Source organism: Pan paniscus, chromosome 3, assembly GCF_029289425.2.
Source record: "Pan paniscus chromosome 3, NHGRI_mPanPan1-v2.0_pri, whole genome shotgun sequence".
Lineage (NCBI taxonomy): Eukaryota > Metazoa > Chordata > Mammalia > Primates > Hominidae > Pan > Pan paniscus.
The window spans coordinates 20,808,408-20,822,480 of NC_073252.2; the positions used below are offsets into that span (position 1 = coordinate 20,808,408).

At 34.5% G+C, this 14,073-nt stretch overlaps 1 protein-coding gene across 4 annotated transcripts in view; it reads left to right on the forward strand.

Moving 5' to 3' along the window:
* Positions 1-14,073, forward strand: part of SLIT2 (slit guidance ligand 2) — a 379,008-nt gene that overhangs the window by 317,644 nt on the left and 47,291 nt on the right. For all 4 annotated transcript variants that reach the window (XM_003826819.6, XM_063603740.1, XM_003826821.6 and 1 more), the window contains 3 exons: positions 7,393-7,517; positions 7,649-7,746; positions 8,999-9,138. In XM_003826819.6, coding sequence (XP_003826867.4) covers positions 7,393-7,517; positions 7,649-7,746; positions 8,999-9,138 — 363 coding nt within the window. The remainder of the gene's footprint in view (positions 1-7,392; positions 7,518-7,648; positions 7,747-8,998; positions 9,139-14,073) is intronic.

Sequence of the window (14,073 nt, forward strand, 5' to 3'; positions counted from 1 at the left end):
CACCCTATTATTGAAACATACTTAGAAAATGAAAATTCTGAACTACCCTCAAAAGCTTTACTAGAAATATTTACTTGTAAAAATGGATTGGTAGAAGGCCAAGTATTTTAATCTATTAATTAAAATAATTCATTCAAGGAAATCCACTGAGTACTATACTATTAAGCATATATGCTTTTTGAGTTTTAAAGCAGCAAAGTCATGTTTCTTTAAATGTTTTATAATTGAGGTTTACATATTTTAACTTAACTTTCCCTCTAGTTATGCCAGTCTAATGTATTTTTATTTTATTCATGAAAATTATGTAAGTACAAACTCTCAATATTAAGGTTTGTCAATGTATAATTTCAAAATATAGCAGGAAGACAAATATTTTTAATTGAATGCATGTTTACATAGCTATATTTAAATACAATTTAAATGTTTTTTTCTGCTAAAGGATGCCATGCTGTTATTTTGAGTCATTAACTATTTTAATAAAGACAAAAGTGTTTTCTTTATGGTAAACTCTCATCGTTTTGATGCATAACAGAAATAAATGAACAGGAAGAAATTGATTATCAGATCATATTTAATTAATACCCAGATAGAGCATCCCTGAGTGGGAAGCAGATGGCCATGACTTGTCTTTATAACCCAAATGTCCTGACCTCATCTTTTAAATATAAGATGATGTTAGAGTGATTAAGCAGTCTGCAATAAAACAGTTTTTGTCCTCTCCAGATAGTCATTGAGAAAGTCAGTGTGGAAAGTGGAACATTGTTAATTTCTAATATTCCCTTTATTTCTCTTGGTTCAGGAAGTTTTAGCTATGGAGGCAACTAAATTATTTTTTTATTTGAAAGACATTTATTAAATAATTACATATGCTAATGAGTGAACAATCTAATGGAGATGACTTACATGTGCTGAAGAGTGAACAGACTCATGGAGATGAATGATATATTTATTCATTAATTAAACAAATATTATTCAAGTTCGTACAATGTTCAAGGCACTGTGTCTAGGTGATAAGAATACAACAATAAACAATTCAGAGTAAAACCTCTGTCCTCATGGACCTGATACTCTACTGATAGATACTTTTAAATAGATAATTCTAAAAAATGGTATGGAAGTCTGGTGATAGAAATATGTGTAAGATGCTAATAATATATCTATACCAAATGACTATGGAATTGTAACTGATATTGTCAGGTCCAAGAGGCCAACAGGAAATTCTTCTTTTGAATCAAATGGAATATAACACAAAGAGGGGAGGAGGCCCAAAAGGGGAGGGGTCTGGTAGCCATGAGCTCAAAAGAAAGGCCAGGATACGATGCTGAATGTACCTCATTACTTCATTTGTAAAGGCCAGCTGAAGGATCAAAGAAACCTGAAACATTGGCATAACCCATGATAATCAACATGTAGCATGCCGTGGTTGATCTCTTCCTCTAATTTTATGTTAGGAATCCTCTAGATTCTGGAATTCCTGTGAAAAATTTCACAATTCTCAGCAATAACATTGTAATATTATTGTTTTTCTTAGCAAGATCGACATTTTCCGTTTTGGACGAGTTTTTGATAGGCTTGAGTGGGAGCTTTTGTTCTGTGTCTTAAAATTATTGATATTGTCCTTAGTGTTGAATTAAGTATGAAGGTGATTAAATAATTGAGCCCAACCTAAAGCAATGAAAAATTCAGTTTTGAAGCATTATTTAGATCAGTTTTGAAGCATTATTTAGAATAATAATTATTCAAAACTGATCAGTTAGATCAGTTTTGAAGCATTATTTAGAACTTGGTCAAATCTTTTTTACATTTTCAGATTTAGTATTACTAGTACATAGTTGTATCTTGGAAATTACCTTAGATTTTGGAGGTTTTGATTTGCTTATTGGCTAAAGAGAACATTCAGGTTTGGATATGGTAATCTGCTAAACGTACCATTTTAAAAAGGGGGGGCTCTTTTATTATACTTTTTAAAACTTAAAACACTGGGAAAAAACTTAACAGATATTTATTTTAATAGGTAAAGAGAACTAGCAATTAATGCTCTGTTCTTATATGTTTTACATCCATATTCTCTCCAATGCAAAGATTTTATAAAATAATTATTGCCCTTTCCATGTAATTTTAGCTCAGGAAGTTCATTTAGTGGCCCAAAGTCACATTAAGTGCTGCGAATGGCCAGGCCTGGTAATCCAAAAGGTGTAGTAATTTAGCCTTTGTGTTTTTAGCTAACGATTTTTACAATACAAATTTACAGGATTTTAACCTCTGTCATCTGGAGATCGTCTCCACCCCTCTACTGAAACTAGAACACCAGTATCTTCTATCTTGCCAATTTAGTGGCTTCTTTTTACTTATCTTTATTTGCTCTCTTTACATCTTCGACATTGGTGGCCACTTCTCCTTCCTCTACAATCTCTTGGCTTCCTCATTCCTTTTATTTTTTCACCCACTTTTTCATGTAGGCATGTAGCATTCTATCTTTAGCCCTATGAAATTCTCAGTAGATTTCAATCCATGCCTTTAAATTTCTAGCCATGGCTTTTCTTAAGAACTTCACATTCATATTTCCATTCACTTAGTGGATTCTTCCTTGATGGCTTGCAGAAACTTGAAACACATATTCTAAGACATGCATTCTCATTCCCCACATCCACTCTCTAATTGATACATGTATGTCTCTCCTGCTAAACTGTAAGTTTTTTCAGAAATTCAGGCATTTCACTTGTCTTTGGTCTCTGAAAATCTGGCCTAGTCCCTAGCACAATGTAGATGCTCAGTAAATATTTGATAAATTAATGATGGAATGTTGTTAACAAGTATGCATTTGGTATTATTAATAAAACTTGAGAAATGCCATAATGTAATTGCAAGTGGAGCGTAAAAGCATTGGTTTTAAATAAAAACCTTCTTTTAGTTAATTATACCCAACATCAAATATCCCCAGGATGTTTTCCTGAGTTGCCTTTGATGTACCTCTGGCTTGATACAAGGGCAGTGCTAGAGGATTTTGTTATTTTACCCGTGTTTCCAAGGGATGCCAGAATGAAGGCAGATTCCAGAATATAGCTAGAAGTTTTTGTCTGGAGCTGTTGGTAATAAATCAAAATGAGATACAGTACTCACTGGGTAGCAATAGTGGTGTCAGGTGCATAACTAGTGATTTTAGTCAAGTAAGCTAGTCTGCCTACAGGCTTTAATGGATTCGAGGTCCAACAGTTCTTCCATTAAAGATTAAAGTAACTGACAGAGACAGATGGTTAACCAAACTTTCTTCTCATTTTCCCTTTGAATTATTAAACTAACCACACCTCCACCCATATAGCTAATACTATAGTGCTCTCTTAATCAGAACCAAATCTTAAATCAATCCAGTTCACCTCGACTGTTCTCCTTCATTTCAGTGATATTAGTAAAGATCTTTATCCCTGAAGCTACGTTTCCTTTCCCCTCCGTGGCACACATCTCATGAAAGCTAATTTGTTAATAATATGTTAACAGTTCTTGGAACCAGTTAGCTTTAGAAAGGAGAAAAGCTTAAAGATCGCAGTTCTTTACCAAGCAGCAATGAAAGAACAAAGAGAACCTCTTCTGTTTCTTAAAGGTGTACTATTATTTCTGGTGCTTGTCCACACCTAATTTGTAAATCACAGTTGCATTCCCTAACAGCTTAAAGTCATTAACTCTCAGTGTTGTACCCGGTGCCCACTTCTATTTCCCATGGGTTTCCTAATAGTCCCTGTAGTTTCCCCAAATTTGAGCATCTCCTAGCATATATAGAAGGCTCTCAGGGAGACTGTGATGAATAGATAAACAGCAAGATCTAATTTGCCTTTGTCTGTGTTGAAATTTGGACAAACAAGAAAATGACTGCTTTTCTCCTTTTAAATAAAACACTTTTTGTTCCTCCTACCTACTCCAACTCTCTGGAAGTCTAAGAAAGAGTGTCAGTACTTGCCGTAATTTTATATTTGATCTCACTAGGTTCCCTCCTTGACATCTTAAAACAACCTATTGGAATGGCTGCCATTATCCTAATACCACACACTTAAGTAGTAAATCTGGGTTTAACTTGGGTTGGTGGATTTCAGATCCTATGCCCAAGATTGCTACATATTATGGACATCTTTTCACCTAGGACTGATCAAGTGTGGAAAATTCTGCCAAGTGTTGGCTTGCTCGTGGAGAGGTGTGCTTCTTCCCTCATTTTATGATGACTTTATTTGGCATCTCTCTTTAGCTCTGATATCATCTCCTTATTGTATAAACAGATTAAAGTTGTCATTCTCCTTGAATAAGAAGATTTCAGGAGAGGTGCTCTGAGAAAGTGTAGTGGATAGAAAATGAATCACAAGTTGAATGCAAATAGAAGACAGAAGATGGACTTAGAAGGGCAAAATATGGACAGGGAGATGAATGGGAGGAGAGCCAGATGCAAAGAATATCATTTCAAGAGATTAGACTATAGAAACAAGCGGATTTAGATAAACCAGGTAGATGTAAAAATCACATTCTGAAAAGGATTTTTGGTTAAGGAGAATTACAAGCTACATAAAATAGGAAAAGAAATTATATCATATTTAGACCTTTAGAGATATGAGAGGAGGCTGCTATGTGGAATTTGTTTGACTTACAAACATCTTTTGTATTACCCTTCACTCAAACTCAAGTGCTAGAAATAAGAAATGATCGTTGAATAACTGGGTTTTAAAAGATATGAAAAACAAGAAGCAAATAGAATGATAGCTAACTTTACCATTTTGGTAAAGTTGGTAGTCATGAGCTTTACCAACCTGAAGAAGTTGAAACTCAGTATTTTGCTATATTCCCAAACCCTATGCCACAATCAGTTCAGCAGGTTTAAGAAATTGTTAAAAGAGTCCTGAGTGTATGAGAATGCTTGTTATCTTGATTTTTTTTTTTTAGCTAAACTGAACATATATGAGGAGGCAACAATCTCCCATAACAAATTCCAGATATGAAAATAATTCAGCATAATTATCTCTGTGGAAAACCAAATTTCGTCTGGAATAAAATGCAAAGAAATTAGATAGTGATTATTAATCAGATATGGTCCGGTGGACATTTATTAAATAAATCCCCACTACGTGGTAAAATGAACATGAACTACTTCAGCCAGGCAATGATGCTGCCAGTATACTCGATTAAATTCTTCAAAATGTATTCCATTTTCTTCCCTAAGACAATCTCTTAATTTCTCATCTAATTACTCAAACATAATTTTTGGAACATGTCACATTCCACAGAATGAACTTACAAACTGCCAACCCCAAACTCCTTTTATTTAAACCACAGCCTTACAAGGTTGAAAGCACAGTAACAGGCCAAAAGACATTTTTTCTCGAGGCCTTGGGATGTGGCCAGATAAATGCTTGTAGTCATTGCATTTGCTGACTTGCTGTTTTGCTGGCATACATTCTTCACCGTTTCATCCTACACCTTTGTTCTGAGTTAGGTTCTTTCCTGTAAACTATTAAGGGATCTGCTAGCAATGAGCTATTTTGTTTCCTCTTGCTGACTCATATATAACTTTAGCAAACTCAAAACCATTTATTGTTAGGTATTATGCTAATTTAACTAACTGCTTTCACTGTCACCATTCATTTCTGCAGTGTGCTGAACAGCTAAGTTTTTTACCCTTAATTGATAAATAAATTGGGGAGGGCGGAGAGAAATTAAATTTCTATGGAGCTTACTTTACTTCAGAATTAATGCCAGCAGTTTCCCAGCTGTAATTTGATATAGAGACTCCTTTAGTTATTCTAGTTACCAAGACAAAATGTAAGGGACATTAGCACTGGCACAGTCTCTCCTAGTGACTAAGGCATCACTAGAAGAAGTAAGCACCACCTCTTTCCCTTAATACGGTCATCCTAGGAACAGTCAATTTTCTCCTAATGGTTAAAAACAAACAAACAAACAAACAAAAGCAGAATTTCTATGTGGATACATTTCACGAATTTTTTAATCGATAGAAAAGCTAAACACTACAGGACACTATCATTTTCATGGATTTTAATTCAATACTGTTACTTGAATATGTGCTAGTATTTCCCAGGGTAAAGGATATGAAGAGATACAATGAATCTCTGTGGCCACCATATTTATTCATGTTCTCTTACATACATGAGTTTCTTTCAGTAGATCAACAACGCAAGCGTGGGCTGTAATCTGTAGAATAATTTGATGCAGGTAGTTTATGTGGGTAGAAGTTATATAGCTTTTTGGTGAAGGCACCTTAGAAGGTTAGAGCAGTAATGGTGGGGGTGCAGAGCTGCTCTGTAATTATCCACATAACTTTGCTAGAAATAGCATGTGATAAAATGTGCAATTAGAATTATTGCTGCTTGTTCCAGTGAAGATAAAGAACTACAGAGAAATACTACAGAGTGAAATATAATTAATATTGACGGTAAGAAATGTATGTGTTTTATATATAAAGATGTCAGTGTCCTTTTCAGACACATTTGCCAAAAGGCCTTGTGGTAAGCTCTCACACAGAATGCACAAAGTAGCATAGGTGGAACATGCTTTTATTGAGGACAGTACAATTTCCACATTGTTAGTCATTTGTCCAATAAGTATTTGTGAACAAAGGAAAATGGCTGTGGCTAAATATGCATTTAATCGAGACCTTACGGCTCTTGAAGTCTTTTAAAGATGTCTCCCAAAACATGATTTTGCAAGTAAAGATCCTTTCAAAGATGTTTTCTTTTTGGAGAGGAAGATACAGAAACATCACCCATCACATATTGTGCAAATGAACCAACAAATAAACCGAATCAAAAGGAAATGAGGGAGATGATAATGAAGGTTACACTTTTGGTTTATTTCTATCTGCATAAAGTGGCACTGTTTTGTATCTCCTAAATGAAAGTCGTACTACTGAGTCAATGTTACCTGGGCAGGTGCATTGTATTGTGTATTTAATTACAGTGTTAAATTTCTACTTATTTCTAAAATTTGCTCACCCCACACCACACCCACACACGTAGTCTTCTCTGGGACTGACAATAGGCATGTCCATGAAGCAGGAGGAGGTTAAAGTACAGACAATGGCCAAGAAACACATCCACATAAACTAGTCAGCCCATGAGGGGACTCTGTGACACTGGCACCATTAATATCAGATACCAACTCAGAGTCCCACACTGACTTCAGAGAGGCTCACAGTACATCCAATTGAGAAGGCCTCCTGTTGCATTCTTGAACATCATTGGAGGATGCTGATTTCTGGCTTGTCATGGATGAGAGACACATATAGATATGTGACCAATAATAATTTTATATGAAATTTACCATTACATTAAGGCATACAAGTAATTATAAGTAAACTGGAAGAGCATCAGTTGCTTATATTTTTGAATTAATTTTCAGGTCCTGTGGATGTCAATATTCTAGCTAAATGTAACCCCTGCCTATCAAATCCGTGTAAAAATGATGGCACATGTAATAGTGATCCAGTTGACTTTTACCGATGCACCTGTCCATATGGTTTCAAGGTAAGTAAAAGCACTTTAAGAGTCACAGTTTGAGCGCATAACTTTTCTTGGTGTGCCCTTATTATTCTACTGTGCTTTCTGTATGTGCCGAGAACTATTTTACTCGACTATACTTGCCCCTTCTTCTCCAGGGGCAGGACTGTGATGTCCCAATTCATGCCTGCATCAGTAACCCATGTAAACATGGAGGAACTTGCCACTTAAAAGAAGGAGAAGAAGATGGATTCTGGTAGGTCATTAGTCTATGACCATCTGTGTCTGAAGTATTGGAGCAAAGATAACTAAGCCAACATGCATTTTCCTTTTCAAATCAAAGAACAGTATTTTTCAAAGAATTCGAGAGAAAGGGCAATATGTATTGGTCCCTCCCGTAGATATTGCAATATAAAAAATAAATGGAGACACTACAGCATTTTCAGCACAGGATGCTACAAAACCAAAACTAATTTACAAACATACACATGTGCACATTATGGTTAATCAGGTCAGATTAGGGCAAGACAAAGTATTAATATTGGCTCCATTATACTAATTAATAGCCAACTAGTCCCCTACTGCTAGTCATATATTCATCTGTTGTTTTGCTTATTGCTTTAACAGACAGTGTGTAATGACAAGATATAGGTCCCACTGAAACAGAAAATTAACGATTTATTTCCAAGACGCAATGTAAGTAGACAGACTGGCTGTGAACGATTTTAATCTGGAGTTATTTAATCATATGGTACAATTACTTCAGATGTACTTCATGAATTATGAACTGGAGCTCTTTATTAAATGACACTAATAATGTCACATAAGAATGCTAATATACTACTAAAACTTGTTAGAATTTCACTTTTTAGAAGAAATAGACTTCACTGCTGCATTCTATTATGAAGTTCTCTCTTATTCATCTAGACTTTACTCAAAAATTATTCGATACATACTCAAGATAGTTTTATGCCAGAGGAAGGATTGTATTTAAGACAAAGAGAACATTCACATTTTGTAATTGCAAGGAAGACAAAATTTTGTTTTCGGATTTTTTTTTTTCAAAACATCAAGGACATTATAAGTATGTTAGTAGATGTTGCAGTTTTAAAGATCAGAACCAGTTCCTCTTCATTTATGAGCAAAGAAGCCTGAATTATTTTATTAGAGCACAACTCAAGATTAAGATACCTAGGGCTGTGGAATAAAACTGCTTGTGTTTTAGACCTGCAAATACAGTGGGTTTGTTGACTTTTAAGACCATGGAACCATTTGCCTTCTTGCAACCGGCATAAATTTTATTTTTTGAAGGGTTTCTGCTTTGGTGGATATTACCTTAAATTGATGTTTACAACATGTCAGTTAAACCCATTTTAAAAAATCAATTTCTGGTAGTTAAAAGCTCTACGGTTGATGAGTGTGTAATTATGCTTTTTTCAATATTTAGACCACATGACTTTAAAATGCAACAAAAAGATGTTTTTTGCCTTTTCTCCTCTGGCATTCAGGTGTATTTGTGCTGATGGATTTGAAGGAGAAAATTGTGAAGTCAACGTTGATGATTGTGAAGATAATGACTGTGAAAATAATTCTACATGTGTCGATGGCATTAATAACTACACATGCCTTTGCCCACCTGAGTATACAGGTACAAATAATAGGAAATATTTTGCCTTCGATCAGTATATCTGTTTGAAAGCATGATTGGAACTATGTTATATATGTTTAGTAAATCTTTTTTTATTTGATAAATGGTAGGTGTCTTGAAAATCAGATGTAATGTAAATAACATAAGGACTTAAAGATAGTTTCAGCTAACCAAATAAAAGACCCAGGAATCTCTGTTCAAACGCATGCATCTATTATAAAGCCATGCTATCCAGTAATAAAAGAAGCTATTTTGCTAAAGCTTTTAGTCCCACTATTAAATGGCATTTTTGTGCAAACCATTTTCCCTGTGCAAACCAACCCCCAGTACCTGTGTGAAAAGAGGACATTTATTTAATAGCCAAAACATAATTAAGCTTTTGAGATCATTCGTCTTCATACTTGTGTCTTCGCTAGTGAGTGTTTGTCTCTAGTAACCCATGTCCCTCAAAATAAAAGTCAGGAAGATATTGAGCACTTTGGATAGTCTTATAAGACTATCACCTTTTTTCTAACACTTTTGTTTCTTTGGATGACACATCTCATTAGAGTATTAATTGCTAAACTTCCTCCCTATTCAAACCAATTTGCTCTAAAGTGAACATCAAGTTTATGACTTGTCTGTTTTGTCAGAATTGATTTTTTATTTTTTGTGGCTCTGAATTAGAAACTTCATAGATATGCTCTTTTTCCTTTAATAAATCACTTAACATTGACAAAGGAAAAACAAGAAAGTTGTACATTTTATTTGTAAGAAAAAAATGGAGAAGTAATTTTGGTCACTCTACTCAAAGTTGCCGTTTTCATTTTCTGGGTGCATTTCATTTACTATGTCTGTTTTCATATAATTTAATACATAGTGAGAAAATCAAAGGATGAAATTACAATGCAGGTGACTGGAGTTAACATCTCATAACATGAAAGATGAACATACATCTGTATAATTAAATTTTCCCAGGGATTTGTTGGAAAATTATTAAAATGGAAGCTTTTATGGAATACCCAAACTGAACTTTACTAGGTACCTTTCTTGATGGGAAAATGCTAGGTAGAATAATGAGGCTCGGTTTTGGCAACCCAGATCTGTTTGAGTGACTCTGAAGGCTGCCTTTTCTAGGGTCTTATTTTTAATTTTTATTTTTTTGGCACCAATAAAGCACCCAATGTCATGTAAAGCAGTAATAGCATATTAAGTTTCCAGTAGAAATTTGAACGTGCTGTATTACCAAGTCTTCTAGTAGTTGTCTATGGCCCTTCGACTGCTTAGTGGGTGGAATTTTAGCATTATTTGATATTTTACATAAACAAAGAATAGCAAGTATATTCAACATGCACCCTTCTAGAGTATCTGGAAAGAATGTAGGTGTTACGTAGCTTTGATTTTCACACTAATATTACCAATATTATCACACCTCAGAAACTTGACTTGGAGCACTTTGAGCTACCTAAGAATTTAACTTCATTGGATGGGCTAATTTAGACTTCTCCAAGAAGCCCGATGTTTGCACTAAAATCTGCTACCTGGTACCTTCTTAGGATAGAATAATTCTCTTTTCCATCATTTTCCTGATCATTATAGAAAGGGCTTAAGAACCCAGTTAATTTTGGAGGCCTCCTTAAACCAAGCCACTGTCACTGCACCAGACAAATTGGACCCAAGCATTTCAAGCAAGCTTTGCCTAACCAATGCACAGAACCAGGAATGAATATATATATATATATATATATATATATATATATATATATATATATACACACACACACACATATATATATACATATATATATATGTGTGTATATATATATATATTTCCTGATGAAAACCTAGGCTTTGGAGCACAACTGCAATCAGGTTCTTATGTGTCTTTTTGACAATAAAATTTCTAGAAGGTGGTTGAGGACTCTTGAGTTGGTTTGGAGGAGTCCTCCTGCTTTGACTTTAGATTTGCTATTCCTTATTCTTATCCATTTCTTTTGAGTCTTTGTCTCACCTGCTCACCCTTCATTTCCCCAGCTCCCTCCCTACACCTGCTCCTCTTGAACACATGTTTTCTCCTATTCTAAGTGTCAGTTCAGAGCAGTTTCCTTGGAGAAGTGTTATGAAGCCTCACTTCCCCAACTATGTCAGATCTCTTTCTTTGAAACGTATCATAAATACCTAAAGCTTAGCCAAACCATTTTTTAGCCAAAATGTGACATCTATAAAAGCTGTCATCTGGGAACTTGCCATGAGTATCTGTCAAGAGCCATTTGGCTCTCCACAAGAACTGGGACTGTTTTAGTCTTTTTACTTATAACTATTGCAAATGTCAGTTTGCCTTAATTTGGGCAAAGAATCAACAAAAATACTAAACAGAAAGTGCATGGTGTACAGAACATGAAGATATGACCATTTTATCTTTGGAATGGGTCTTGTGGGCCATGAAGAGTTTGACAATTTGGCATGAGAGAAGGTATCTAAATGGGGCAAATGTATAACTCATCTATTAATTGTAGTATTTTTGTGCACACATGAAATGAGCTCATTTACAAAATTTCTAACAACCATCTGTGGATTTTGAAATCATTGACACATAAGTGACCTTTAATTATGGGGAAGTATGAATGAGGCTCTAGAGTTTTATATCCTACTTCATCCAAGTCTGCAGTTAAGGAGGAATTTTCTTATAATGTGATTATATGGTTTTAAATTTGAGTTTGGAATCTGATTAATGAGCATGAGATCTGGGAGCAGAAGCCCTGCTATGCTCAGGGAATATAATAGTGTTGTCAGTGTTTAAAAATCATCCTAGTAACAAGTTGATTTTTCCTTTGAAAATTTTTTATTCTATATCCCGAAAGCATACAATGAGAAGTGAACTCTGTTTAATAAGAACAAATAATGACTTACAGAAAAAAAGCTTGTAAATTATTATGGTGACAGTTTTTGTATTTGACACCTATGTCAAGAGTCAGAACGGACATTATGTCAATGGAAACAAATTCAGAGATCTGAGGGCAATCTGACAGAGAAGTTATGATGTGATGAACAGACTACAAAACGTGACTAGAAATATTTAAAATAAAATGAGCCACCAATGGGGAATTTATTAAACATTGTTTAAGCCCTATGTGACCAAAATATCACAGTAAGTAGTTACTGATTTGTTAGAGGAGAAAATTCTCTGCTCTTTCCTGCTCCAGGGATTGACAGCATGAATTGTAAGGACAAGTACTGTTTTTCTGTTATTTAAATATTGCTGTAACTTCACCACCCTAGTCACCAAAACCATTCTCCATATACTCCAGTTCATCATCTGTGCTTCCAGTTGTGTAATGCATGACTGCTGATTACTAGTATATTTTAGGTAAGATTAACTTTTGAAAAGTTGAATTCACTATGAATCTAAATTAACATCCCTATACTATTAAGAAAGTAGGACTTCAGAATTGTTAAATAATTTTAAAATTAAATTTAAGGTTTTAATTGTAGCTTGAGAGAATTTTGTTGATTTTGATTTTTTGTTTGGTTTTTTTTTAAAATCATGATCATCTTCTTTCTAAAGACAAGACATTTCTTGGAGCTAAATTTCCAAGGAATTCCTGAAATAACATAAACCTAACACCTATGCAAATAAAAACTATAAATATGACACCCTTGTTTTTTAAAAAAATGGACACTTTTTTTAGGCTGTAGTGTTAACTTAGGTGTTTAATTCAAAAATGTGCTTTTGTGTATTTCCCAACAGTCAGAACCCTGGATCTGCTATATCAAGACTGTGTGTCTTAATTAACTCTTATTCTTACAGGACCACATACAAGTATGACACAGTTGATCACATTTTAAGCCCTTCTTTCACGTAATGGGATTACTTAAATTCCATAAAATGAACATCTCCATGCAAATTGGGTGTGTAAAGCCTTAGAACACATTTTGTGGAAAATATTCAGACCACTTTAAATTTTCCATTGTGTACCCATTTTCTCTTTGTTTTCCGAATCTCTGACGCCCATGCACAAGCCATTCAGTGTCCATCTTAAACAGTAACACTGCTGGTTGTTCCATCACCTGGTTTAGACGCAGACCTCTAGCTCCCTGTGATGGCATTTACCTTTTGCCTCATTTTCTCCATGTTTGTGCGTGTGGCCCGGCTGTAGGTAAGAAATCCAAGCCTTGCTTCAGCTCGCTCGCCCACCCCTGCTTCTCTGTTGTGAACGCTGCGCATTGGCTTCCTGTGCTCTGCTGTTGTATTGCAATGTAAAAAGTCTTTTGTCTCTTCTGTCTTTGTCGCTGCCAGCTGCTAATCTGAATGAGGTGGAAAAAGGTTAGTTGCCTTTTAAGTCTATTATGATTTTCATTTTAGTCTCCCTCTTTCTTGTAAAGTTACATAGATTTCACTGTGTGTACACAGTAAAAAGGAATGTTGACAAAATATAAAATCTGAAAACAATATGCCAAATCAGTCATTCAGATCTTTAATCTATGCATCGCTATGACAAACAGTATAAAATGGGCCTCTGAAATGCAATTTATCTATTGTTAGAAGACAATGAATAGAAACTTTTTGAATGGGAAGAAGGGGTGGCTAGAATAAGGGACTAATATAATTTTTTTTAATTTTCTACTTGTCTATATTCTTTCACTTTTTAAATATATCACAAACATATTATTTTTGGAATGAAAAACATAGGTTATTTAGTACTGTAGATAAGGCTGTAGATAGAAAAATTTTTAAGTAAGACTGTTCCCATAACTTTAAGCAAATATCTTTAGTAACATGTAATATGAAAAATATTTGAAGGTATATACATTTATTGAAACACTTTATGAAATAAATATTATAAAGCCCAAGAAGTTGACTTATAAATTTGTGTTATAGGATACCGTGACTACTAGGTAGTATGTTTAAGCATAAAAATGCCATATTTAATTATTGACGTCAATATGGGCCACTGG